Raw genomic sequence first — 25,553 nt, forward strand, 5'->3', positions numbered from 1 at the left:
TCAAGTTTGATGGGTGCTTTTTCCAGAATGCAAGTTCCAGCTGTTTCCGTAGATGTTTGATAGGCTTCAGATCAGGGCTCGTAGAAGGACACTTCAGAATAGTCCGATAGTGTTGTGTTCTTATCCATTCATGGGTGTGTTTAGCTGTGTTTTCGGTCATTATCCTGCTGGAGGACCCATGACCTGCGACTGAGACAGAGCTTTCTGACACTGGGCGGTATGTTTCACTCCAGAATGCCTTAACAGTCTTGATATTTCATTGTGCCCTGCAAAAATTCAAGGCAGTCCGTGCCAGGTGTAGCAACGCAGCTCCAGAACATAAGTGAGCCTGCTGCATGTTTCACTGTAGGTCTCCTGCTCTGTTCTTTGAAACCTGCACATGGAGCTGACAGGACTTGCCAAAAACCTCCATTTTAACTCATCTGTCTGAAGAACGTTCTCCCAGAAGTATTGTGGCTTGCCAGTATGCATTTTAGCAAATTCCAGTCTGGCTTTTCACAATTTGAATAGGCTGAATGTCTGATTACAGGATTGGAAACGTGTGATACTAATTAGAGCAACTAATTAGTTTGAAATATCATGATAATTCAATCATTTATTAATAACAAATGCATCCACGCCATATTAGAATATCTTTGTAGAAAAAGCAATAATTCATTTCTTAACACAATGTCTTTGCTTTATTCTGTGACATACCAAAGGCTTCCAAGTGTACATGCCAACATAACTTTTAATTGCACCACTTTTCAGGAGGGACAAAGCATTATTTCATGAGCTGTAAGGGTACCAACCAATTTGAGAACATCTGTATGTGAAGCTCTTTGTAAATCATGGCTGGAATGTATAGTCTGGATATACAATTTGTATGAGAAAGTATGCACACATATTAACACAAAAGAAGAGGCCAGGTGATTTAAGTAGTGCCTGCGTTACCTTCCACAGGTTTTCAAGAAATCAGTAAAGTTCACTTTGCTTCATTGCACTGGTCGCTGAGGATTTTGTTGGCAAGCGTTAATACATAATAAGAAAACTGTGTTGCGTCACGACTAACTGTGTTCTGGTAAGGGCTGCTTATCATGAAAACGGAGACTAAATTTGGAACGTGTGGAAGCTGTATTTGTAATTCAATGGATTCTGCGACTTGTCTTTGAGATCTACTGTAACTAGTCCAAACACTCTGCTGGGGATAAACATTAGTGTAGGGCTGCTGATGACCCCGCACTTGAACAAATACTCTTGCAATTCGTCCCACTGAATGTCGCAGGTCTGATAGCACTGGATTTCAGCCTTGCGGGCGCTTGGAGGCAGGCACGCGGGGAGGTGTTACACATAGGGGTTGCCAACTAAAACAAAAAAGTATTGTGGCAGCCAGCATGGAAGAATGAGTCGAGAGGCAGAGTTCTCTTTATCACAACTCTCGTGCTCTTTTATTCACACCGGCCAGAACGGACCAGAACTGACAACAGCGTAACGAGTCCCTCTATGTCGCAAGTGGCGCCATCAGTCCCAGTCACGGACTGACAGTCAGACAGTCAGTAAACGGTCTCCTACTCGGGCTGAGTCGAACCCCAAGAACAACAACACAAGAATAACCACAACATGAACACCATGACATTAAAACACAATTTTAAATCTAACAACTAGAACGACCGGGATTTCCCTCCTACCTAAAACGACCATCGGCGGTCCAAATTACCGCCGGTTTTTAAACTCTCTATTGTGTCAAGATGAATACCCAGTTGAGATATTAATGCATTGCATATGTTAGTATGTCTGTTCTGAAACGACTGACACCAACATTGACCTTTTAACGACTATAATACTATTTTTAAACAGTTTAAACTTCGGAGAGCCATGGTGGAACTGGAATAGCAAAATAGAAAAAGTGAAAATATTACCTGAAAAACAAAACAGAGACCACATATTGCTAATTCTAACAAACATAACAAGGCCTATAAAACGGACGTGTCATAAAGAACTGAAAGTAAACATTGAAACGGTCCCAAACAACGACCGGAACTTAAAAACTACTAGAACGACCGTGGGCGGTCATTTTGACCGCCGGGGTTTTTAAACTCTCTATTGTGTCAAGATGAATGCCCAGTTGAGATATTAATGCATTACGTATGTTAGTGTGTCTGTTATGAAACTAAATGACACCAACATTAAAATTTAACAACTTTTAATGCTGTTTTTCAAACTATTTAAAATGGCCGCTGTCCAACGCCTGTCAATACTGCGGCGCCTCGGTGGCAGTCACGGTGCGTCAGTAACCAGACACGTGTTGGACAGCATCACACATCAAGTGTAGGCTGTTTCTCTGCGCTGGACAACGCTAGTTTTTTGTTTGTTTTTTTGTTGGTTTTGTTTTTTCTAGGACAGAGCAATGAAGTTGGTGAAGGAAATTGTAGGCTTTACACAAATTTGAAATGTGTGATTCTGGGCTATAAAATTGACATGACTTGAAATAATGCGATGAAAAACACGTCATCGCCTCGGTCTCGTCAGATCCTACTACGGCCGGACTCGATGAAGCAGCACTAACTGGCGGCGCTGTCCTCGGGAGGGGGCGGAGCCTGGAGTCGCCTTGTCGCGGAAGTGGCGAGGCGTCTCCTTGGAGACTGCCGGCCGGAGAGGTGCATTTGCCGAACGCGTACAGTACGAGGGGGGGGGGGGGTGTTTGAACTAGAATAGGGAGCGATTGGCCACTAAATTGGGAGAAAAAGGGAAAAATCAGAAGAAAAAAACGTCATAAATATTGACATGACACGCACGATCACGCGCAAATTACGAGCGGTCATTTGGACCGCTCATGCTCATTTTAGTAGATCTTGGAACTTTTTTTTGCAGTTTATCTAAAACTCATTTTAAATGCTAATATATTGTAACGTGCATGGATAAGTAGACACGTTGGTCCTTGATTAACGGGTTGATTAACGGGATTAACGGGTTGGACCCTTTAGTCGAGCGGTCAGCGGTCAAGGTTGGTGACTGTTTGCTTCCACGGGCGCCATTTTGAGCGGGACTTTGTAGTGGCCGCCATTACTGTTCCTATTATCGGCGCGGATGTTGTGTGTGCTAATGGTCTGCTGGTTGATGTTGCAAACCGCCGTTTAATTGATGCTGTGTCTTTCGCCACTGTTCCGTGCGAGACAGGGGGAGCCGGGCCGTTAACACACGCTAACTTTTTAGCATCAGGGGATGTTTTTCAGCGTTTGCTGGCGGATTCTCCATCGGTGACTACGCCTGCCTTTTCCACCGCGGTTACTAAACACGGGGTACAACTTTTCATTCCCACTCTGGGACCGCCAGTTTTGGCGCGCGCGCGGCGCCTTGACGCGATAAAATGGGCTCCAGCTAAGGAGGAGTTCGCCATCATGGAGCGTCTGGGTATAGTGAGGCGTTCCAACAGCCCGTGGGCCTCGCCGCGTCACATGGTGCTCAAGGCGGATGGGTCGTGGCGGCCTTGCGGGGACTTTCGCCGCCTGAACAACGTCCCCGCCAATGACCGCTATCCCGTCCCACACATACAGGACTTTTCCATACGCCTGGCAGGTACCACTATCTTCTCGAAGGTGGACCTGGTGCGCGGCTATCATCAGGTTCCCTTGCGCGCAGAGGACGTGCCCAAGACCGCAGTGATCACCCCGTTTGGGCTTTTTGAGTTCATGCGCATGCCATTTGGCTTGAAGGGGGCAGCGCAAACCTTTCAGCGGCTGATGGACTCGGTGTTGCGTGACCTTGCTTTCGTGTTCGTTTATCTCGACGACATATTAGTGGCCAGTCCGTCAGCTGAAGAGCACCTGGCGCACCTGAAACAGGTTTTCCGTCGTCTGGACGAACACGGCCTGATAGTCAACCCGGCCAAGTGTCAGTTTGGACTGCCGGTGATTGACTTCTTGGGTCACCGCATTTCGCCGCAAGGCGCGGTCCCGTTGCCTTCTAAGGTGCAAGCGGTGGCGGAATTTCCCCGCCCAGTCTCTGTTAAGGCATTGCAGGAATTCTTGGGAATGGTGAATTTCTATATCCGTTTCCTCCCTCGCGCTGCCCACCTCCTTCAGCCACTTTACGAAGCCCTGCGGCTTGAGAAGGCTAACGACCCTGTCGACTGGACTCCCGAACGGGTCCAGGCCTTTGATGGAGCTAAGTGCGCCCTAGCTAACGCTGCCCTCCTCGCCCATCCCACACCTACGGCGTCCATAGTTTTAACCAAGATGCTGGTCATTGGCCCTGCTAGACACAGACACCAATTTGATCAAGTAACGATAAAAATCGACAACTCTGTGGTTTCACAAAGTGTGGCAGCCAAAAATCTTGGTGTTACGTTTGATCCCAGCCTTTCCTTTGATAAGCACATTAAAGAAATCACCAAGACTGCCTTTTTTCACTTACGTAACATAGCTAAAATTCGGTCTTTTCTCTCCATGGCTGACGCAGAGATTCTAATACATGCATTTGTTTCATCCAGACTTGATCACTGTAATGTTCTGTTCTCAGGTCTGCCACATTCTAGTACTAAAAGTCTTCAGATGGTTCAGAATGCTGCTGCTAGAATCCTAACTAAATCTAGGAAATTTGACCATATTACACCAATTCTTGCCTCCCTTCATTGGCTTCCTATCCATGTTAGATCAGAATACAAGGTGCTTCTGCTGACTTATAAAATCCTAAATGGGCTTGCCCCATCCTACCTGTCTGATCTCCTTAAACCTTACATGCCACCTCGAACACTTCGTTCACAAAATACAGGGCTCCTGTGTGTACCCAAAGTTAAAAAGAAGTCAGCTGGTGGCAGCAGGGCCTTTTCCTGTCGGGCTCCATTGTTGTGGAATAACCTGCCTGCTGCCATCAGACAATCAGTCTGTTGAGTCCTTTAAATCCACACTTAAAACTCATCTTTTTGCCTTAGCTTACAATTAGTTGCCTTTAAGTTGAGTGCTTCACAACCTGGACTGGATGGCGGGTTGGTTTTCTGTCTCAATGAATTTACCAACCACTGTTCTGCCGACGAGATTATCGAGTATAGATTATGACTCTTCTCTAACATGTCTTTTCTCTCTCTCTGACTGATGTCTTCTCCTTTCTCTTTTTCTGTGTTTGAATGGTGTCATGTCAGTCTCTCTTGCATGCATGTGCAGTCGGTTCTCCTCCCAGGTCTCCTTGGTGATGGTGGTCGCCATTTGGATGCTGCCTGCCCTTCCACTCCTCACATAAGTTTTTCTTTTATTACATAATGATGCTGGTCGCGTGGCTTGGGTCCTGGACTGCTCCATTGGCATGTGGACACTGCTTGGCATCCTGTGCATCATGTTCTCCATAAATTGTATGTCCATTATAATTCTGTTATCCTCTTTCAATGTTGTGTTATGTAAATTGCGTGAACACAACATCCATTGCACGCTGTCCGTCTTGGGAGAGAGATCCCTCCTTTGTTGCTCTCCCTGAGGTTTCTTCCTATTTTTTCTCCCTGTTAAAGGGGTTTTTTAGGGAGTTGTTTCTTATCCAATGAGAGGGTCTAAGGACAGGATGTTGTGTTGCTGTTAAGCCCACTGAGGCGAATTTGTAATTTTTGATATTAGGCTATACAAATAAAAGTGATTTGATTTGATTTGATTTAACAACCGACGCGTCTGACATAGCCGTGGGGGCTGTGGCTGAACAGCGTGTGGCGAATGCGTGGCAGCCACTCACATTTTTTAGCCGCAAACTGCGAGATAGCGAGCGCAAGTACAGCGTTTTTGACCGGGAGTTGCTGGCACTGCACCTTGCAACCCGTCATTTCCGCTTCCTGCTGGAGGGTCGCTCCTTCACGGCTTATGTGGATCATAAACCGCTGACTTTCGCCATGTCCAAGGTGACTGAGCCGTGGCTGCTCGTCAGCAACACCACCTGGTGGCCATCTCTGATGTCACAACGGACATTCAGCATGTGGCCAGGAAGTCCAACCCTGTTGCTGATTGTCTGTCGCGTGTGCTTGTGTGTCCCGTGCACGTCGGTGTGGATTTCTCCGCTATGGCTGCCGACCAGCCCAGCGACCTGGATGTCCTTGTCCTTAGGTCAACGTGTACCGGTCTCAAGCTAGAGGATGCTGTGATGCAGGAAGGCGGTCCTGCCCTCCTCTGCGATGTCTCCACCGGCCGTGCCCACCCCGGTGGTCCAGTGGCCTGGCGCCGTCGAGTTTTCGATTCGATTCACTCCCTCTCGCACCCTGGAGTTCAGGCGTCGGTGAAGTTGGTCGGTTCCAAGTTCGTCTGGCCTGGCCTCCGCAAGGAAGTCAAGGGGTGGGCGGCTGCATGTGTGTCGTGCCAGCGCTCTAAGGTCCACCAGCACACTAAGTCGCCCCTCGAACCGTTTCCGATCCCGGCCAGACGTTTCGACTACGTGCATGTGGACCTGGTGGGCCCTCTACCTTCTTCACAGGGTTTTACGCACCTGCTCACAATGCTAGATCGTACCACCAGGTGGCCAGAGGCTGTCCCTCTGTCCTCCACAACATCCTCGGACGTTGCACGCGCATTTCTTTCCTCCTGGGTCGCCTGTTTTGGCGCTCCGTCAGATATCACCTCAGACAGGGGCCCCCAGTTCGTGTCAGAGCTCTGGTCGGCACTTGCGTGATCCTTGGGTGTGCAAGTACACCGCACTACCGCGTACCACCCTCAGGCTAACGGCTTGTGTGAACGTTTTCACCGGTCGCTCAAGGCAGCGCTGCGCTCTCGGATGGTAACTGGGTGGATCGTTTACCTTGGGTTATGCTCGGGTTGCGTTCGGCTCCTAAGGAGGACCTCGACGCTTCGCCCGCTGAGCTGGTGCTCGGTCAGCCGCTCCGCGTCCCTGGGGAATGTTTGCCTGGGAGTTCCGTTCCTCGACCCCGTCCGGCCGTTTATCCTTTTTTTGTCCGACAGCACTCGGGTTCCAGGCCCCGTTCACCACTGTTTTCCGCGGTCGTTCGTGCCTATGGAGCTCATGTCGGCTCGTTTTGTTTTTGTACGGCATGATGCTCACCACTCGCCCCTCCAACCCCCATACGATGGCCCATTTCGGGTTCTTGAGACGGGTCCTAAGGGTTTTGTGCTGGATATGGGTGGGCGTAGGAAGCGTGTCACGCTTGATAGGCTTAAACCGGCGCACAGGGTGGCAGGCGAAGTTGTGTTTCCGGCCCAGGTTTCCCGTCGGGGTCGTCCTCCTTCCAGGACCCCGGCAGTGTCTTCACGGGTTCAGCGTTCTGCTTCTCAGCCGGCATTGGACTGTGTTTCACCTACTGTTTCAGCTGAGGGATGGCACAGCCGTTATGGCAGGCTGCTTAAGCCTCCAGTGAGACACTGATTTTATTTCCAGGAGTCCCTTCTGGGTGTTCGGGGGGAGGCTGTGTAGCGGACACTAGGGCTATGCCTCTCACCCAGCAGGGCTGTGAGCTGGGGGCGTGGTTTATGTTCCCGGGCTCTCTGGTGCAAGGTTGGTCCTGTTTGAGTTTTGGTTTTGGAGCTGAGGAATAAAGTTCAAGCTCGCCTTCGTCTCCTGTGTTTTTCCTCATCCTGCCACAGTATGTTTTAATGTTTTTTGCATTTGTGCGTGAGGAAAAGTTAGGCATACTGTTGGGTCTAAGATGTTACATATCCACCTGCTACTACTGGGGGGGCACTCACCACTAGGGGGAGCTGCAGCCCCCCCTTTCCACGCGAATGCTTGGAGGTCCAATTATATGTCTGAGTCCTCAGATGCAGGAAGGGAAAGAAAAACAATAGGGCCTGGGATTTTATGAACAAACAACTGGGTCACTTCCTTATTAGTCTCAATCTGCTCTGTAAAACTTGTCTCTGATTATATAAAACCATGGGGATATTTGCGCAGTGGCCAGGCGCACTGCTACTTCAAAAGCAAATTGCAAAATGACAGTGGTGCTACACCTTCCTCTTAGAAAAGAGGACCTGCTATTTTCTTTTGCTACCTGTAAGTTTTCTATGAGGGGAAAAAAATACAGTGACTCAATATGTGTTATAACTGGCTGCTGACAAAGAAAGTGTCAAAACCCACGCTAAGAGAAACTCTTCTACTACTATTACTTTTGGCTGCTCCCGTTAGGGGTCGCCCCAGCAGATCATCAGTTTCCATCTTTTCCTGTCCTCTGCATCTTCCTTTGCCAGCCCAGCCACTTGCATGTCTTCCCTCACCACATACATAAACATCGTCTCTGGCCTTCTTCTTCTCCTCTTCCCTGGCAGCTCCATACTCAGGATCCTTCTCCCAATATACCCAGCATCTCTCCTCCACACATGTCCAAACCATCTCAGTCTTGCCTCTCTTGCTTTGTCTCCAAACCGTCCAACCTGAGCTGTCCCTCTAATATACTCATCCCTAATCATGTTCTTCCTCACTCCCAGTGAAAATCTTAGCATCTTCAACTCTGCCACCTCCAGCTCCACCTCCTGTCTTTTCATCAGTGCCACTGTCTCCAAACCATATAACATAGCTGGTCTCACAACCATCTTGTAAACCTTCCCTTTAACTCTTGCTGGTACCCTTCTGTCGCAAATCACTCCTGACACTCTTCTCCACCCACTCCACCCTGCCTGCACTCTCTTCTTCACCTTTTCTACTGCACTCCCTGTTACTTTGGACAGATGACCCCAAGTATTTAAACTCAAATGCCTTCATCACCTCTACTCCTTGCATACTGACCATTCCACTGTCCCCCCTCTCATTCACAAATCAATATTCCATCTTGTTCCTACCGACTTTCATTCCTCTTCTCTCCAGTGCATACCTCCACCTCTCCAGGCTCTCCTCAACATGCACCCTATTCTCGCTACAGATCACAATGTCATCCTCAATTATCATAGTCCACAGAGACTCCTGCCTGATCTCGTCCGTCAACCTGTCCATCACCATTGCAAACAAGAAAGGGCTCAGAGCGATCCTTGATGTAATCCCACCTCCATGTTGATCCATCTGTCATTCCAACTGCACACCTCACCATTGTCACAACACTGCCCTCATACATATCCTGCACCATTCCTACAAATTTCTCTGCAATGCAACTCCCAACTTCCTAATATAATACCGTACCTCCCCTCTCGGCACCCTGTCGTATGCTTTCTTTAAATCTGCAAAGACACAATGTAACACCTTCTGGCCTTCTCTGTACTTCCCCATCAACATTCTCAAAGCTAACATTCAATTCAATTCAATTTATTGTCATTAAAAACAATGTGCAGGCACATGTTAAAAATGAAATGAGGGCTGTGGCTTCACCAAACAGTGCAAGACAGACACAGACAAACACAGCAAACACAATATAAAGATATACACACATGAAGACCAAAAGCTAAAAATAAGTTAAAAAAAAGAGCTGGGAGCTGGGTACCGGTGATATGCTGGGCCGCCTTGATGACCCGCTGCAGAGCTTTCTGGTCTACTGAGGTGCAGTTGCCATACCACACTGAGATGCAGATGGTCAGGATGCTCTCTATGGTGCAGTGTTAGAAGATGGTGATAATTTTGGGGGGTAGACGGGCGCTCCTCAGCCTCCTCAGGAAATGCAGGCGTTGTTGGGCCTTTTTCACAAGGGCCTGGGTGTTTAATGTCCACAAAAATTCCTCGCTGATGTGGACTCCAAGGAATTTGAAGCTGGAAACACGCTCCACTTCCAGCCCATTGATGTGTATGGGGGAGTGGCTGCAGCTTCTAGACCTCCTGAAGTCCACAATCAGCTCCTTTGTCTTCTGCACATTAAGGACAAGATTGTTGGTAGTACACCATGATGTGAGGTGCTCAATCTCGTCTGTAGGCCATCTCGTCATTGTTGGTGATACGGCCAATGACTGTGGTGTCATCTGCAAACTTAACTATAACATTTGAAGGGTGAGTTGGCAGGCAGTCGTGGGTAAAGAGGGAGGAAAAAGAGGGGGCTCAGAACACAGCCTTGAGGGGCACCTGTGCTGAGGGTCAGGGTGGAGGAGGTGTGGTCACCTAACCTAACAGACTGAGGTCTGTTGGTCAGGAAGTCCAGGATCCAGATACAGAGAGAGGGGTTGAGGCCAAGGGAGAGGAGTTTGGTGGTTAGTTTGGCGGGGATGATAGTGTTGAAGGCAGAGCTGTAATCTATAAACAGTATCCGGATGTATGTGTTAAGTTCAAGGTGGGTCAGAGCAACGTGCAGGGCAGTGGCAATGGCATCCTCAGTAGACCTTTTGGGACGGTAGGCGAACTGATGTGGGTCGAATGTGGGGGGGATAATGTTTCTGATGTGAGCCAGAACCAGTCTTTCAAAGCACTTCATGGCAATGGGGGTGAGTGCTATGGGTCGGTAGTCATTCAGACATGTGGATGTTGGTTTCTTGGAGACAGGAATGATAGAGGTGGTCTTAAAGCATGCCCGGACTATGGTTTGGGACAGTGAGAGGTTAAATACAGGTGTGAAGACCTCAGCCAGCTGGTCGGCAAATTCTCGGAGGACCCAACCCGGTATGCCGTCCTGTCCGGCAGCCTTCCGTGTGTTCACTCTGCGCAGTGATTCTCTGACCTCTGCGATTGATAGAGTGAGCACCTGGTTTTCTGGGTGGCTGGAGATTTTTGTGACTGGGTCAGTATTGTTCTTGTCGAAGCGGGCATAGAAATGATTTAGCTTGTCTGGCAGGGAGGCATCATGGACAGCGGGACCGCTATTGGAGCTTTTGTAGTCTGTGATAGACTGAATGCCTTGCCGTATTCGCCGGGGATCGGAGTTATTGTGAAAGTGGTCCTCTATTCATAGGGAATATATATGTGTTTGGCTGTTCTGATGCCCTTTTTGAGGTTGGATCTGGCTGCGCTGTAGGCCTCGCAGTTACCTGACTTGAACGCCGCAGCCCGGACTTTCAGCAGCTGCTGGACCTCACTGGTCACCCAGGGTTTCTGGTTTGGGAAGGCCCAGATTGATTTTTTTATTGTGACTCTCAGTGCAAAAGTTAATGTAGGCTAGTATGGCAGATGTCTGTTCATTAATGTCTATATTGGAGCCCTGGGTAGCTGAATGTGCAAAAATACTCCAGTCTGGGTTTTCAAAACAGTCCTGGAGTTCAGAGACTACTCCTTCTGGCCAGACAGTGATTGCCTTTACTGCTGGCTTGACCCATTTTATTGGGGGTTTGTAGGCTGGGACCGGGAACAGGCAGAGGTGGTCAGAATGCCCAGGTGAGGGCAGGGAGTAGCTTTGTATGAGGCCTTGATGTCTGTGTAGAGATGGTCCAGGGTGTTTTGTCCCCTAGTGGGGCAGGAGACATGCTGATGGAATTTGGGCAATACAGCCCTGAGGTTAGCCTGATTAAAGTCACCCCCTATGATAAAGGCATTTTCCGGGTGTTGGGTCTGTTGTCTGCTGATGGCACATTGTAGCTGCTTCAGTGCTATCTTAGCATTAGCATGTGGGGGGGATGTATACAGCGGCGATGGTAATGGCCATTAGCTCCCTGGGCAGGTAAAAAGGCCTGCTCTGAATCATAAGGAGCTCCAGATCAGTAGAGCAATGCCTTTCAATGGTCTTTATAATGTTGCACCAAGAGTTACTGACATAAATATTCAAACCTCCTCCGCGGGTCTTGCCGGAGTCCGCTGTCCTGTCGGCACGGAAGGCTGTGCGGCCCGCTAGCTCGACTGCCGAGTCGCCATGTTGCTGTTGGGCCAAGTCTCCGTAAACATCAGCAGGCAGCAGTTCTGCAGCCTTTTCTGAGAGGACAACCTGAGTCTTATCTCCTCCATTTTGTTAGCTAACGACCGGACATTAGCCATGAAGATGCTGGGGAGGGACACTTTGAAGGGAGCGCTACTTAGCTTAGCATGTAGCCCGCCACGTTCCCCCTCTTCTGTTTACGCTGCCGACAGGGGGCAGCGTTTCCACTGCGAGGCCGGTGAGCGAATAGTATTGTAGCGAATTCGGGGGACAACGCAACCACAGGAACTGCCGCGGCCGGGAAGCGAACCCGTATCGCCCGCACCGCAGGAGGCATCGCTAACCGCTCGACTAAAGGGTCAGACCGGCCAGCGTGTCTTCTTATCCATGCACGTTACAATATCTAGGTCTATGTCTTTTCACATAATGAAAGCCAGAGTACCCCTCTTCATTTCACTGCATGTTTTACTTTGTATTTCTGTGCATGTGACAAATAAAGTATTTGAACTTGAACTTGATATTGCACAAAAAGTCACGAGTCAAGACTTAGCAGCATTTAGCGTGATTATGACTCGGGGATAGAAACTGTTCTTTAGTCTGTTTGCCCGAGCTCTTATTGTCCTGTAACATCTGCCCGAGGGCAGCAGTTCAAACAGATGGTGTCCTGTGTGGGATGGGTCCTTGAGGATGCCATGGGGTTTTTTGAGGCAGCAGGAATTGTATAGGTCTTACAGGGAGGGGAGTGGGCATCCGATAATCTTCTGGGCGGTGGTGATGACCCTCTGGAGCGATTTCATCTCTGCTACTGTGCAGCTGGCAAACCAGACAGATGCAGTAGGTCTGTATGCTCTCTATGGAGCAGTGGCTGAAGGACACAAGCAGTGAGGTGGTAAGGTGGTTCTTCCTGAGGATCCTCAGGAAGTAGAGTCTCTGCACAGCAGAGACTCTAGCGGCAGTCCAGATGAAGCTGTCCATACAGAACTGTATGGACAGCTTCATCTGGACCACTGCTCCACACGTGGTCAGAAGAAGTGATACAAAGACCGGCTAAAAATGTCACTGGAAAGGTGTTGTATCGACTCCTTCAGACTGGAGCAAGCCGCCATCAACCATTCCAACTGGCGGAAGATCTGCCACAGAGGTGTAGAACAGCTGGACATGGAGAGGAATGTGAAAACACAACAGAAAAGACTGAGGAGACACGCGACCATGCCTGTCCCCACTAACTCACACTTCACATGCAAAACCACACCGTTAACAAGGAGGGACGTCGCCATCGGACTCGATGGACTACCAGCAAGCAAGTGCGTGTATGTGTGTGTGTATGTGTGTGTGTGTGTGTGTGTGTGTGTGTGTGTGTGTGTGTGTGCCTCCTCTGTTTCTGTAATAACTTGTGTAACCCTGTTGAAATGTATTCATTATTATAAGATATCATTTTGAACAAATAGTTTCATAGTTTAATAAATAGAATTTACGGTTAAATTGTTAAGATTCATTGACCAACAAGGAAGTTAGGATTTTGCTCAATGAGAGAAATGCATATTGGGTAATGTTCATGTTTTACTGAATACAGCATCTAAAAACGTTAAATATTTTTTGTGTAATAATACATGTGAAAATGCTTTAAAAATGCCTGTAAGAAGAGGAAGAAAGAGGTACACAAATGTTTTGTGAAGTTAGTTAGGGCGAGGGAGGGAGTTGAGAGAGAGCGATGAAGGAGTAAGACGGAAGAAGCGTTTGGTCTGCTGAAAAGAAAAATGCGAAATGTTCTGTTAAGGCGTACACCATTTTTAGTGAAAGTGTTCAACCAGGACTCTTATACTAAACTTTAATGGTGATATTTCTGTCCGTTTTGAGTGAACTACTCAGCACAAGAAGACCGAAGTTAGCTGCTGACTTAGTCGCTAGTGCTTTTGCATGGATGTAATTCCTTCCGTGATGTGGGATCGGGCCAGTCCACCACAGCCTGGATCTTGCGGGGGTCGGCCCTGGTCTGTCCCCTCTCAACGACGAAGCCCAGGTAGTCAACGGAAGGGGAATGGAACCGGCACTTCTCTGCCTTGACGAAGAGCCAGTTCCGGAGGAGACGTTCGAGTACCCGGCGGACATGCTGGACATTTTCCTCGAGGGTCCTGGAGAAGATGAGGATGTCATCGAGGTACACCACCACAAACTCGTCGAGAATGTCCTTCGTGAGAGCCTGGAATACCTCCGGGGCGTTGGTGAGGCCGAACGGCATGACCAGGTACTCATAATGACCCCAGGGCGTCTTAAAGGCTGTCTTCCACTCGTCCCCCTTCTGGATCCGGACCAGATGATAGGCACACCGGAGGTCCAGCTTAGTGAAGACTGTAGCCTGGGTGACGGGCTCAAGGGTGGAACTCATGAGAGGAAGGGGGTACTTGTTCTTGACAGTTATCTCATTGAGTTGGCGATAGTCAATGCAGGGTCGGAGGCCCCTGTCCTTCTTCTTCACGAAAAAGAATCCAGCTGCCACCTGGAAGGACGAGGGCCGAATGAGCCCCGCTGCCAAGGACTCGGAGATGTACTCGTCCATCGCAGCTTTCTCGGGGATGGTCAGACTATACAAACGACTGCTGGGGAGGGGTGCCCCAGAGTGGAGGTCGATAGCACAGTCATAAGGCCGATGAGGAGGAAGAGATTGGGCCCGGGTCTTGCTGAAAACCTCACCTAACTCATGGTACTCAGGGGGAACAGAGGAGAGGTCGGGAGGCGGGGTACTAGGGGCACGTCGGGGGGATGGGGCGGGAGCAGCCTGGAGACATTGGGCATGACAGGAGGAGCTCCACTCCATGATGGTACCGGAGGCCCAGGCGATGTGTGGCTCATGCTGCACGAACCAGGGGCGCCCTAGGATCACAGGGACTAACGGGGACTGGATGATGTAGAACCGAAGTCTCTCCACATGGTTACCTGCTATGGTGAGAGAGACAGGGTGGGTGCGCTGGGTGACGCTGGCCAGGCAGCGCTCGTCCAGCGCGAAGGCCTCCATGGGCTTCTCCAGCGTCTCTAGCGGGATGTTAGCCTGGGCAGCAAACTCAGAGTCCAGGAAACACTCATCAGCCCCCGAGTCGAGGAGTGCACCCACCATGAGCCGCTGGTCAGCCCAGGCCAGGGTAACGCTAACTAGATGGTTCTGTGGGGCAGGACGGCGGGAACAGGAAAGGCGGCTCACTAGGATCTCCGGGGCCCCAGTGAGCCTGTAGTCTTTTGGCCGAGCGGGGCAGCCGCTGATCAGATGTCCCTTCTGGCCACAGTAGAGGCATTGACTCGCCTTGAACCGGGCCTCCCATTCGGCCGGACTAAGGCGCGTGCACCCCAGCTGCATAGGTTCCTCCCCCTTCGTGGTGTGGGGCACGGGGGGAGAAACGGCCACAGGGAAAGTGGGGCGAACAGGAGTAGGGGTCCTGTTAGGAGTGCTGGACGACTGGGGAATGGACGGGGATCCACGCAGGGCTCGCTCAGCGGGTTACCCACGACTCCAGGGGCAGGCTGGCCCGGCGGCTGGATGGTGAGAGCCGCCGTGATGGTTTGCAACTGCCACAGGATCTCTGCTTGTTGGCTCGCCAACGCCGCCTGCTGGCTCGTTAGGTTACCCACACAGGCCTGGAGGGGTGGGACCCGAGTCTGAAGATCTCTCACCGCGGCGGAGGCCGCCTCTAGCAGCTGGGTGAGGGAGTTAGTCAGTTGGATCTGTTCGATGAGAGCCGGTCGAAGCGGGCTGGCCGGTACGCTCTCTGTGTCGGCTGGGGTCGTCATGGTCAGTTCGTACTGTTAGGGTTTGTGGAAGACCCCAAGCGCACAACACCAGACAGAGATGGGGTTAGCCGCAAACTGGCGTACTTTATTCCTCACGCGTACAAATAGTCAAACAAGGAAGGCAATGAGCGACAAGGAAAAAACGGAAAGCCCAAGGGGAAAAAGGCTCGCGGGTAATCCAAACGGGAACACGGCAGGATACTTCCACGGGGAAACCTTGCAAGGGAAAAACATGAACCAAGGGCTGGGATGAGTTCGGAGAGAAAAGGACCGTGAGAGGAGAGTGGCCGCTACTGCAGGGAGGTTACAACACGAACTGACAACGGGCACGTGGGAAGCCACCAAACTTAAGCCCAGCCCTGATGACTAAGCCCGGCCCTGACGAGCCGATTGGCTGCGGGCGCGGGGTGGGCGGGCCACGGCGCGGGGTGGGCGAGCCATAACACATTTACATACTGAACAATATTTTCTAAGTAAATATTTTAAACTTCTTATAACACAGTGGTGTTGAATGATTACTTTTGATATTTTAAGTTAATTAAGAAAAAGAGTATTGCATATAGCCTACTAAGTAGTGATTACACACACACAAGTTAAACACTGATATGTTTATTAGTGAAACCCCACTTATTTGATTAGCGGTTTTAAAGAACACAGGATAGCCACCTCTCACTATAGCCAAACCCGCTAGAGAGGCGCTACACTTGGACCCTACAACAAGCCACATGGAAATACTGTGTAATTACACCATACCACTGCTGCACTGGAAATAATTTCAGTTCACTATTTTCTTAAGGTTTTTGGGGGGTCAGTTTGAGGATTTATGGATGGGACAGGTTGACCAAGAAGGGAAGACACAACAAAGTTCATGAGCTGGACTAAGGACACATCTGTTCTGGGCCTGATGATCACATCTGTTCTAAGTTCAGAAACGTGGCAGTCTTATCTAGAAGTGTGCCTGTTTGTGTTGTGTTTACTAATGAGTTCATGTAAGGCCTTATTCCAACAGTCGGCAATATTGACACGAGCAACAGCTGTGATACAACCCTGCAGCAGCGTTGTTCATCAATATGATACAGCCCTGCAGTAGCAGCGTTACGACACAGCCCTGCAGCAGCGGTATTCATCAATATGCAAATACTGACTGCAGACACCAGGCTGTCTTACAGGTGAACGTCAGGATGTGTATGTAAGAAGTCGTCCTCTGGTGTGTTAGCTTCTGCTTTTAAAATGTGCTTGAATGGTTTCATATTTATTTGAATATCAGTTAACAAACCACGTTTTCAAATACTGATTTGTGGATAGGCAGCACGGTGGCACAGTGGTTAGCGCGGTCGCCTCACAGCAAGAAGTTCCTGGGTTCGAGCCCCGGGGTAGTCTAGCCTTGGGGGTCGTCCTCGGTATGGTGTTTGCGTGTTCTCCCCATGCCTGTGTGGGTTTCCTCCGGGTGCTCCGGCTTCCTCCCACAGTCCAAAGACATGTAGGTCAGGTGAATCAAGGACATGTAGGTCAGGTGAACCAAAGACATGTAGGTCAGGTGAATCAAAGACATGTAGGCCAGGTGAATCAAGGACATGTAGGTCAGGTGAACCAAAGACTTGTAGGTCAGGTGAATCAAAGACATGTAGGCCAGGTGAATCAAGGACATGTAGGTCAGGTGAACCAAAGAGTTGTAGGTCAGGTGAATCAAAGGCATGTAGGCCAGGTGAATCAAGGACATGTAGGTCAGGTGAATCAAGGACATGTAGGTCAGGTGAATCAAGGACATGTAGGTCAGGTGAATCAAGGACATGTAGGTCAGGTGAACCAAAGACATGTAGGTCAGGTGAATCAAAGACATGTAGGTCAGGTGAACCAAAGACATGTAGGTCAGGTGAATCAAGGACATGTAGGTCAGGTGAATCAAAGACATGTAGGTCAGGTGAATCAAGGACATGTAGGTCAGGTGAACCAAAGACATGCAGGTCAGGTGAACCAAAGACAAGTAGGTCAGGTGAATCAGCCGTACGGAATTCTCCCTAGGTGTGAATGTATGTGTGTGATGGCCTGGCGGCCTGTCCAGTGTGTGTCCCCACCTGCTGCCCAGTGACTGCTGGGATAGGCTCCAGCATCCCACAGCCCTGAGAGCAGGATAAGCGGTGTGGATAATGGATGGATGGATCTGTGGGTAGTTGGTTATTTGTGGGGTTCTGCACTTGGTGGGTGCCACCAAATCTCTAGCGAGTTCTTCACTGCTTCAGGACCTCCGGTTCACCATCACAGTTCATTTGATCCCAATGGCTTATTTATTTCACAAGTCCGAACAGCTTCTTAATCTGTTTTATAAGATTGTATAGTGTCATTCTTTGACATCTCAAACTTTAAAAGTGTTAAAAAAGAAACTGAATAGTATTTTCCTTCCAACTTTCTTAGATGGGTGTAGTTTCTTTTCATCTTTCTTAGATAGGTGTCGTTTCTCTAAAAGCTCTTCTGCTTATTGTAGGCCCTGAAAGGTTTCACATTTTCTGCTGTAGATACAATACTTACTAGTTAAAATACAAAATGGCGGCCTTTAAGACCATTCTCACGTCGTGTGTTTTCATATCACTTGTTTCCTGTTCTTCCTCTTCTCTCTCTCTCTCTCTCTCTCTCTCTCTCTCTCTCTCTCTCTCTCTCTCTCTCTCTCTCTCTCTCTCTCTCTCTCTCTCTCTCTCTCTCTCTCTCTCTGCAGGTGACACCAGGTCACTCCACAGATGTGACAGCAAGGAGAGAGAGTGGGAGAGAGAGACAGGTGGGGCCAGCGGAAGCCAAGAGAGGGATGGACGATCAAGCCCCGCCTCCGCCAGCGCCTCAGGCCCCAGCCCCTGCAGGATGGGCAGGTCCTCTGTCAGTCCCACCATGCTGCTGGGAGGAGGGGGAGGAGGTCTGATTGCATGAGTTCGTTTTGGACGCTGATTTCAAAATGTTGGACTTCTGTGGCTCACTGATGACTGTGAACTTTATGTCTGTAGAGTCCAAGGCCATGTGTAAACTGGGACGATCAGCCTCCACATCAGGAGTGCCTTCCCCTGGGGGGACACCCCAGCACCAGTCCCCCAACCCCCATCTCGCCCTCAGCCAGGTATTTCCCGCCAACACAGACTGGCTGCAGTAGCCAGAGAGAGAGAGGTGGTGTGTGGAACACTCAGTCACTTCTGTGTCCACCTCTCTGTGTTTCTACATATCTGTCCATGTGTCCGGGATGTTTCCACTTGTCTAGTTTGCTATATGAGTGTTTTAATGAGTTTGATCTTTGTGGTCCATCAGTCAGACACTTGTCAGCATGATCCATGAGCAGCGCATGTGTGTCCACACTTAAACCAGTCCCTTTTCCCGTCCAGCTCGCTTTTCATTGTGCTGTGATATTCATGTCCATATCTCAAACCAAAGCCCAATGACCACATAGCCAGAGTCTCCAGAGTCCCACTCCAGGGCTTTTTAAGCAACCGGTGCTTTTCTGCTGGCTGACTTATATGGTCTTGTATCCTCTCAACACAATATAGTAGAAGTTGCAGTAGAAGTTGCAGTAGAAGTTAGGTGTAGAAGAGGGACAGCAGCCTGCAGAGCAGAAGACATATGAAGTATGTAGCAGTGTCTTGTGTACAGCCTGGACTACAGTGAGCCTGTATGATGTGTAGATGTGTCTGTTTAACACTGAACTGAATGCTTACTAACACCCGTCTGGTACTTCAGTCTCGTGTGAATTTAAACCTTTACTTTCTAACACGAATGCTATAAATACAACCAGTCACGGACTGGGCACACCTGACTAGCGGATGTTGTTTCATTTAGTTCTTCACTGAAATGTAGTAAAAATAAAGAAAACCCCGACTATGAGTGGATGTGTGTTAACTTGTGACTGGTATATATATATATAATAAGTAAAATACATATCTAACACAGGAGATATATATATATATATATATATATATATATATATATATATATATATATATATATATATATATACATCCTGTGTTAGATATGTCTGTGTTAGATATATCCTGGATATCAACAAATGAGCAAAATAATCCAGTGAGTCAAGTAAATTCTTTATGAGACAGTACAAGCCTGTTTCATGCCATAAGCAATCATCAGCTGTGCGTGATGAGGCAGTACATGGTATGTTCTTTCCCGAGTAGCTTTACTGACAGCTGATGATCGCTTATGGCATGAAACAGGCTTGTACTGTCTCATAAAGAATTTAATTGACTCATGATTTTATATATATACTATATATATATATATATAACACTCATTCACCATTTAAATTCACATTAACACCACATTTAATTACTCTGTCATATTTAAATTTATTGATTCTTTTTAAAACCCCATTAACCCAAAGAATCTTTTATAATGATATAGAGCATTCCATGTATCGTTTATATTTCCACAGACATAGCTGTTTTTACTATCCCCAACCCAAATCAAGCCTGTCCCTAAAATCCCCCATGCCCAGTAACTCTCCATGCATGCTTCATAACTTAATTGATTAATTAATTGATACAGCTCTGCTGCCAAACCCAACATCAACCTCTCTGAGCATCATCCTGACTCAACCTAATATCAACCTCCCTGACCATCATCCTGACTCAACCTAATATCAACCTCCGTGAGCATCATCCTGACTCAACCCAACATCAACCTCCCTGAGCATCATCCTGACTCAACCTAACATAAACCTCGCTGAGCATCATCCTGACTCAACCCAACATCAACCTCCGTGAGCATCATCCTGATTCAACCCAACATCAACCTCCATGAGCAGAAACCTGACTCAAACTAACATAACCCTCCCTGAGCAGAATCCCGACTCAACCCAACATCAACCTCCCTGAGAAGAATCCTGACTCAACATCACTGAACCTACCTGAAAGAGGTTCTCCTGCTGAAGTCAGATGTGTTAAACTCTTCTGCTTAACTACACTGGCAAGTGAAACCATAACCCACTAACCTAACCCTGCTCACGTATTCATTAATTTAACCCTTACTGCGGACTCTGCTGTCGAAGACGTGCTGTTTGAGGCCACATCCCTTTACAGTTGTGTTGAATGAACCCATACCCTTCTTGGACCTACATGACTGAAGATGTTCCTCAGCCTCTGTGTGAATGAACCCACACCCTTCTTGGACCTACATGACTGAAGATGTTCCTCAGCCTCTGTGTGAAACCACAACTGCACTTATTGGAAACCTGCTTCTTTTTAAGCTCCCGCTATGAGTTTGTATATGAACATGTGTACATGGAAAGATAATAAAGGTATTCAATCACAGACTAATGGTAATGTTGAGACTGCTTCATGTCCTTTCTTAATATATCATAGTGGAATAACTAGATAGATAAACAACTAGACACCAAATGGGTAATTCATTTTTCATCACATAGTAAAAAACGTCCATCCATCCATTACCTTAACTGTTTATCCTGCTCTCAAGGTCGTGGGGATGCTGGAGCCTATCGCAGCAGTCGTTAAGCCGCAGGCAGGGAGACACCCTGGACAGGCCGCCAGGCCATCACAGGCCCCCCCCCCCCACCACACACACACACATACCTAGGAACAGTTTAGTACAGCCGATTCACCTGACTTACATGTCTTTGGACTGTGGGAGGAAACCAGAGCCCCCGGAGGAAACCCACGCAGACATGGAGAGAACATGCAAACTCCAAACAGAGGATGACCCGGGACGACCCCCAAGGTTGGACTACCCCGGGGCTCGAACCCAGGACCTTCTTGTTGTGAGGCAACTGTGCTAACCACTGCACCACCGTGCTGCCCAGTAAAAAACAACACATAGGAAAAAGCAATCATGGAATAGACATGATTATAAGCAAGAACAGGCACCTCATCTAACCGATGCATATATAAACAGCAATGAAAAATACAAAGTACAGTTACAATCCAGAGAAGTTTGATATACCTTTACTGGAGACCACTGCCAATGTTCATGAAAGAATTTGACTGCAACTGTAACAAAGGACCTCCTAAGTCTTTGTGAAGAACCAGAGGCATCACCAGTCATTCACTAATGGAACAACTACATAGAAATGTCTTGATGCATGCTCAGTAATCCAAGTAAGAAAATCACAGAAGGTTGGATCAGTTCCTCTGGACACAACGTTAATTGACAGATATGTTTCATCCTCATCTAAGTGACCTCTTTGGCCTGAACTGACTGCAGGTGTCCCCACCCTTATAAACAATACAGTGGCATAATGACCCAAACCAATTTGCATATGAAACTGATCGTTGGTTTGGGTCGTTATACCACTCTATTGTTTATAAGGGTGAGGATACCTGCAGTCAGTTTATGATGATGAAACATATCTGTCAATAAAGGCTGTGCCCAGATGAACTGATTCACCTTTCTTTATTCTCTTACCTGAATTACTGAGCATGCATAAAGTTAGTACCTCTTCAGCTACAATCAGAAACAGTAGCTTGAAATGTGACAACGTGGTACAAATGTGTGACTTCACAAAGAAAACAAAATGATAAAGCATAATATTAAGTGATTTTCCCTTTACACTCACCCCCCATTAATAGAACTTGATTAAACATCATGGTTTAAGTGCAGATTGCCTATTTAATAATACATCTTTTTTTGTTATTATTTTTTCAAGGAAAACAAATCGAACTGAACAGTGACAGTTGAATGACTATGATATTTTTTAAGATTTTAACATTCCCAAATCCCATTTACCCATATCCTGCTCCCCTCTATCTACTCATACCCCGTCCCACAGGCCCCTTCTCAGAACAGAATTAAACCACATTACAGTAGGTTAAATATAAACACGAAGAAGGAAACAAAAGAAGCAAAAATAAAGAAATAAAGAAATAAAGTTTTTTTTTTAAATTTAAATAAATAAAACTATAAAATAAATAAGATAAAGAAGCAAGTAAGTAAATAAAAGAATAACTACTGTACTAGCATCTTAGCCATTTTAATTGTCTTTTTGGGCTTTATGATGTTGGGTAACTGCTGGCTGTGTATGTGGTGGGCAAGCCGCAAGGTATTTGTTCACCCCAGGCCAGCCCAAGTCCGATTTCTATGGCGCCACCTCGCCAGGAGGGAGGCAATCAACATATTCGATCTATGGCTTCCAGTGAGAATAAAACCTATCAGAGGAGTCCCCCAGTGTAAACTTTGTTTTTTCCAGTTTAATTCGAAACAAAATGTCCCGTAGCCACGCTTTAATAGAGGGTGGCTGAGAGGATTTTCAAAGGATGAGGAGTTTTCAACGAGCGATTAAAGATACAAAGGCAGTGACATTAAATTGGATAGCTGTTGTAGTGATTTCATTTGGGGGGCTACCAAAGATTGCTATGTGAGGGGACGGACAGATTTTCAATTTCAAAATTTCTGAAATCATGATAAAAAATGAATACCAGAGCCAGTTAGTTTGGGACATGATCAGAACATATCACAAGGGGCTAGGAATTATCTTTCACGGTGTTCATCCGCTTTGCTTCATTATAGCCTTGCTATAATGACGTCTATGAACTACTTTGAACTGTATGAGACTGAGCCTAGCACAACTAGTGGAGGAGTTGACAGCTTCCAGAGCCTTTTTCCAGAAAGCATCTGAAAAAGTGGTCGGCAGTTCTTTTTCCCAACAAACTGAGTTTATTAATGACTGACTCACCCTCTGGGAATAAAAGGTTGTAGAAATAGAAGACATGGCCCTTGGATAAATTTCCCACCTTGAGTAATAAGTCTATGCCACTTTGAGGGGGGAATTTGAGGGAAGGGGGGGTGAGTTTTACCTAAATTTTGAAGCTGAAGGTATCTGAAGAAATCAGAATGATCTAAGTTAAAGGCTGCATGCAGTTGATCGAAACTGGCAAATAGACCATCTATACATAAAAAAATCTCCCAGGCGGCAGAGACCTTTACATTCTAGCAAGGAATACCGAGGGTCCATCTTAGCTGGCATAACAAGTGATTGTTACATACCGGAGTTGCTTGGGCGAGGGAAGACCAAACAAAATGGCGCCTGACCTGTGCCCATATCTTCAAGGTGCCTATTACAGTGGGGTTAGAGGTGAATTGCGAGTGGGGAAAAGGGGTATGGCGCTATGTGCAAGAACTTGGAGTGAAGAGGAGGAGCTTGACTTTGCCTCAATCTTACACAAGCTGCTTTGAGGTGAGGTGAACCAGACCATGATATTGTGGGCATTAGCAGCCCAATAGTAGCCTTTGATGCTGGGCAATCCAAGTCCGCCCAGGGACCTGTTCCTCTGCAGTAATGTTCTACCAACTCTTGGATGTTTACCAGCCAAGATGAATCAATAAATTATACTGTCAATGGTGGTAAAAAACGATCCGGGAAAGAAGATAGGTAGACACTGGAACATGTATAGATATCTAGGTGATATGTCCATTACTGTCTTTACTTTTCCCACCAGGGAGAGTGGTAAGTGACTCCACCTCTGTAAGTCGGCCTTGACTGTGGTCGTGAGGGTAGTCAAGTTTCTCTCCCGTAGTGTGCGAATGGATCGTTTGGTTTGAGTACCTAGATCTTTAAATCCTGCATTAGACAGCCTGTAGGTTATAGATGATAATGATATCTCTGTAGCCAATTGGTTGACAGGAAAGCACTCACATTTGTGGATATTTAATTTGTATCCTGAAATCACACCAAAAATTTTCAAAATTGAAATAATATGAGGAATACTGACTAAGAGATCACTCACATACAAAAGGAGATCGTCGGCATATGGTGAAACCCTATGCTCAATGCCCCACCTCCGAATCCCCTTGAGTCCTTTCTCCACCTTCATAGCGATCGATATTGGTTCGATAGCGACAGCAAACAATAACGGGGAGAGTGGTCACCCTTGACATATCCCACGGGAGAGGGGAAAAAATTCGGACCGTTGAGTATTCATGCATACTGCTGTGTGAGGAGATGAATATAGTAGGTCAATCCAAGCGATGAGGCCAGTGCCAAAACCGAACTGCCATAGGGAAGAAAATACATAAGCCCACTCTACCCTGTCGAAAGCCTTCTCAGCGTCAAGGGACACAACCAACTCTGGTTCAGCAGAAGGTGGTGAAGTATGACTGATGCCAAGAAGCTTTCAAAATTTGTAAAGGAGTGCCTCCCTTTTATAAAACTGGTCTGGTCCTCCAATATGATTGAAGACATTACTGATTCCAGTCACCAAGTGAAAATCTTTACGAGTATCTCGACATCTACCGGTAGGAGCAAGATCGGACAAATCGAAGCACAACGCAACAGGTACTTGCCTTTCTTAAAAATCAGAGAAATTGAGGCCTATGTGAGAATGAGTGGTAGGGATCCCAGACGGTGTGACTCACTTAACATTATTAATAGCAATGGGGCTAGTTGGTCTGAAAACGTCTTATAGAATTCAACCAGGAATCCATCAGGTCCCGAGGATTTATCACTTTGCAAAGATTGTATTGCTTCTTTTATCTAGCTAAGTTTTAATGGGGCATCAAGCATCTGCTGGTTGCTAGTCGAGATCTTGGGAAAGATTAGCTTCTCCAAGCATGATGCAAGCTGGGCATCATCGAATGGGGATTCTGAGGTGTATAACCGGGAATAAAAGGTTTGAAAAATTTTGTTTATCACACTCAGGTCAGATACAGTGGAGCTTGTCTCATCCCATATCTGAGTGATTTGACTTGCAGCCACCCTAGCTTTTAATTGATGGGCCCAGAGATGGCCCGCTATGTCTCCATGTTCGTACATGGACCCCTGCAAGTGGAGGAGGAGTCGCTTGGCCTCCCCCATCAGCAGAAGATCGAGCTCAGTTTTAAGTGTCATCCTGTCTTTGCATAAATCAGGTGATTGATTAATTGAGAGCAAATTGATGACATTTGCAATGGATGTTTCTAGTTCCTTCCTTTGGAGGTTTACCGGGCACGGCCAACTGGGAGGAGACCCCAGGGTAGACCCAGAACTCACTGGAGGGACTACATGTCTTATCTAGCCTGGGAACGCCTTGGGATCCCCCAGGAGGAGCTGGAGGGTGTTGCTGGGGAGAGGGACGTCTGGAGTGCCCTACTTAGCTTGCTGCCACCACGACCTGACCCCGGAGAAGTGGCTGATGATGAATGAATGAAAGAACGAATG

General features: G+C 47.5%; 1 protein-coding gene across 1 annotated transcript in view; it reads left to right on the forward strand.

The window, feature by feature from the left end:
* The window catches only part of nyap2a (neuronal tyrosine-phosphorylated phosphoinositide-3-kinase adaptor 2a), a 94,644-nt gene that overhangs the window by 63,026 nt on the left and 6,065 nt on the right, over positions 1-25,553 (forward strand). Inside the window, exon 5 of the mRNA XM_056282943.1 lies at positions 18,415-18,524. Coding sequence (XP_056138918.1) covers positions 18,415-18,524 — 110 coding nt within the window. The remainder of the gene's footprint in view (positions 1-18,414; positions 18,525-25,553) is intronic.

The sequence above is a fragment of the Lampris incognitus genome, chromosome 7 (assembly GCF_029633865.1).
Source record: "Lampris incognitus isolate fLamInc1 chromosome 7, fLamInc1.hap2, whole genome shotgun sequence".
Taxonomy (NCBI): Eukaryota; Metazoa; Chordata; class Actinopteri; order Lampriformes; family Lampridae; genus Lampris; species Lampris incognitus.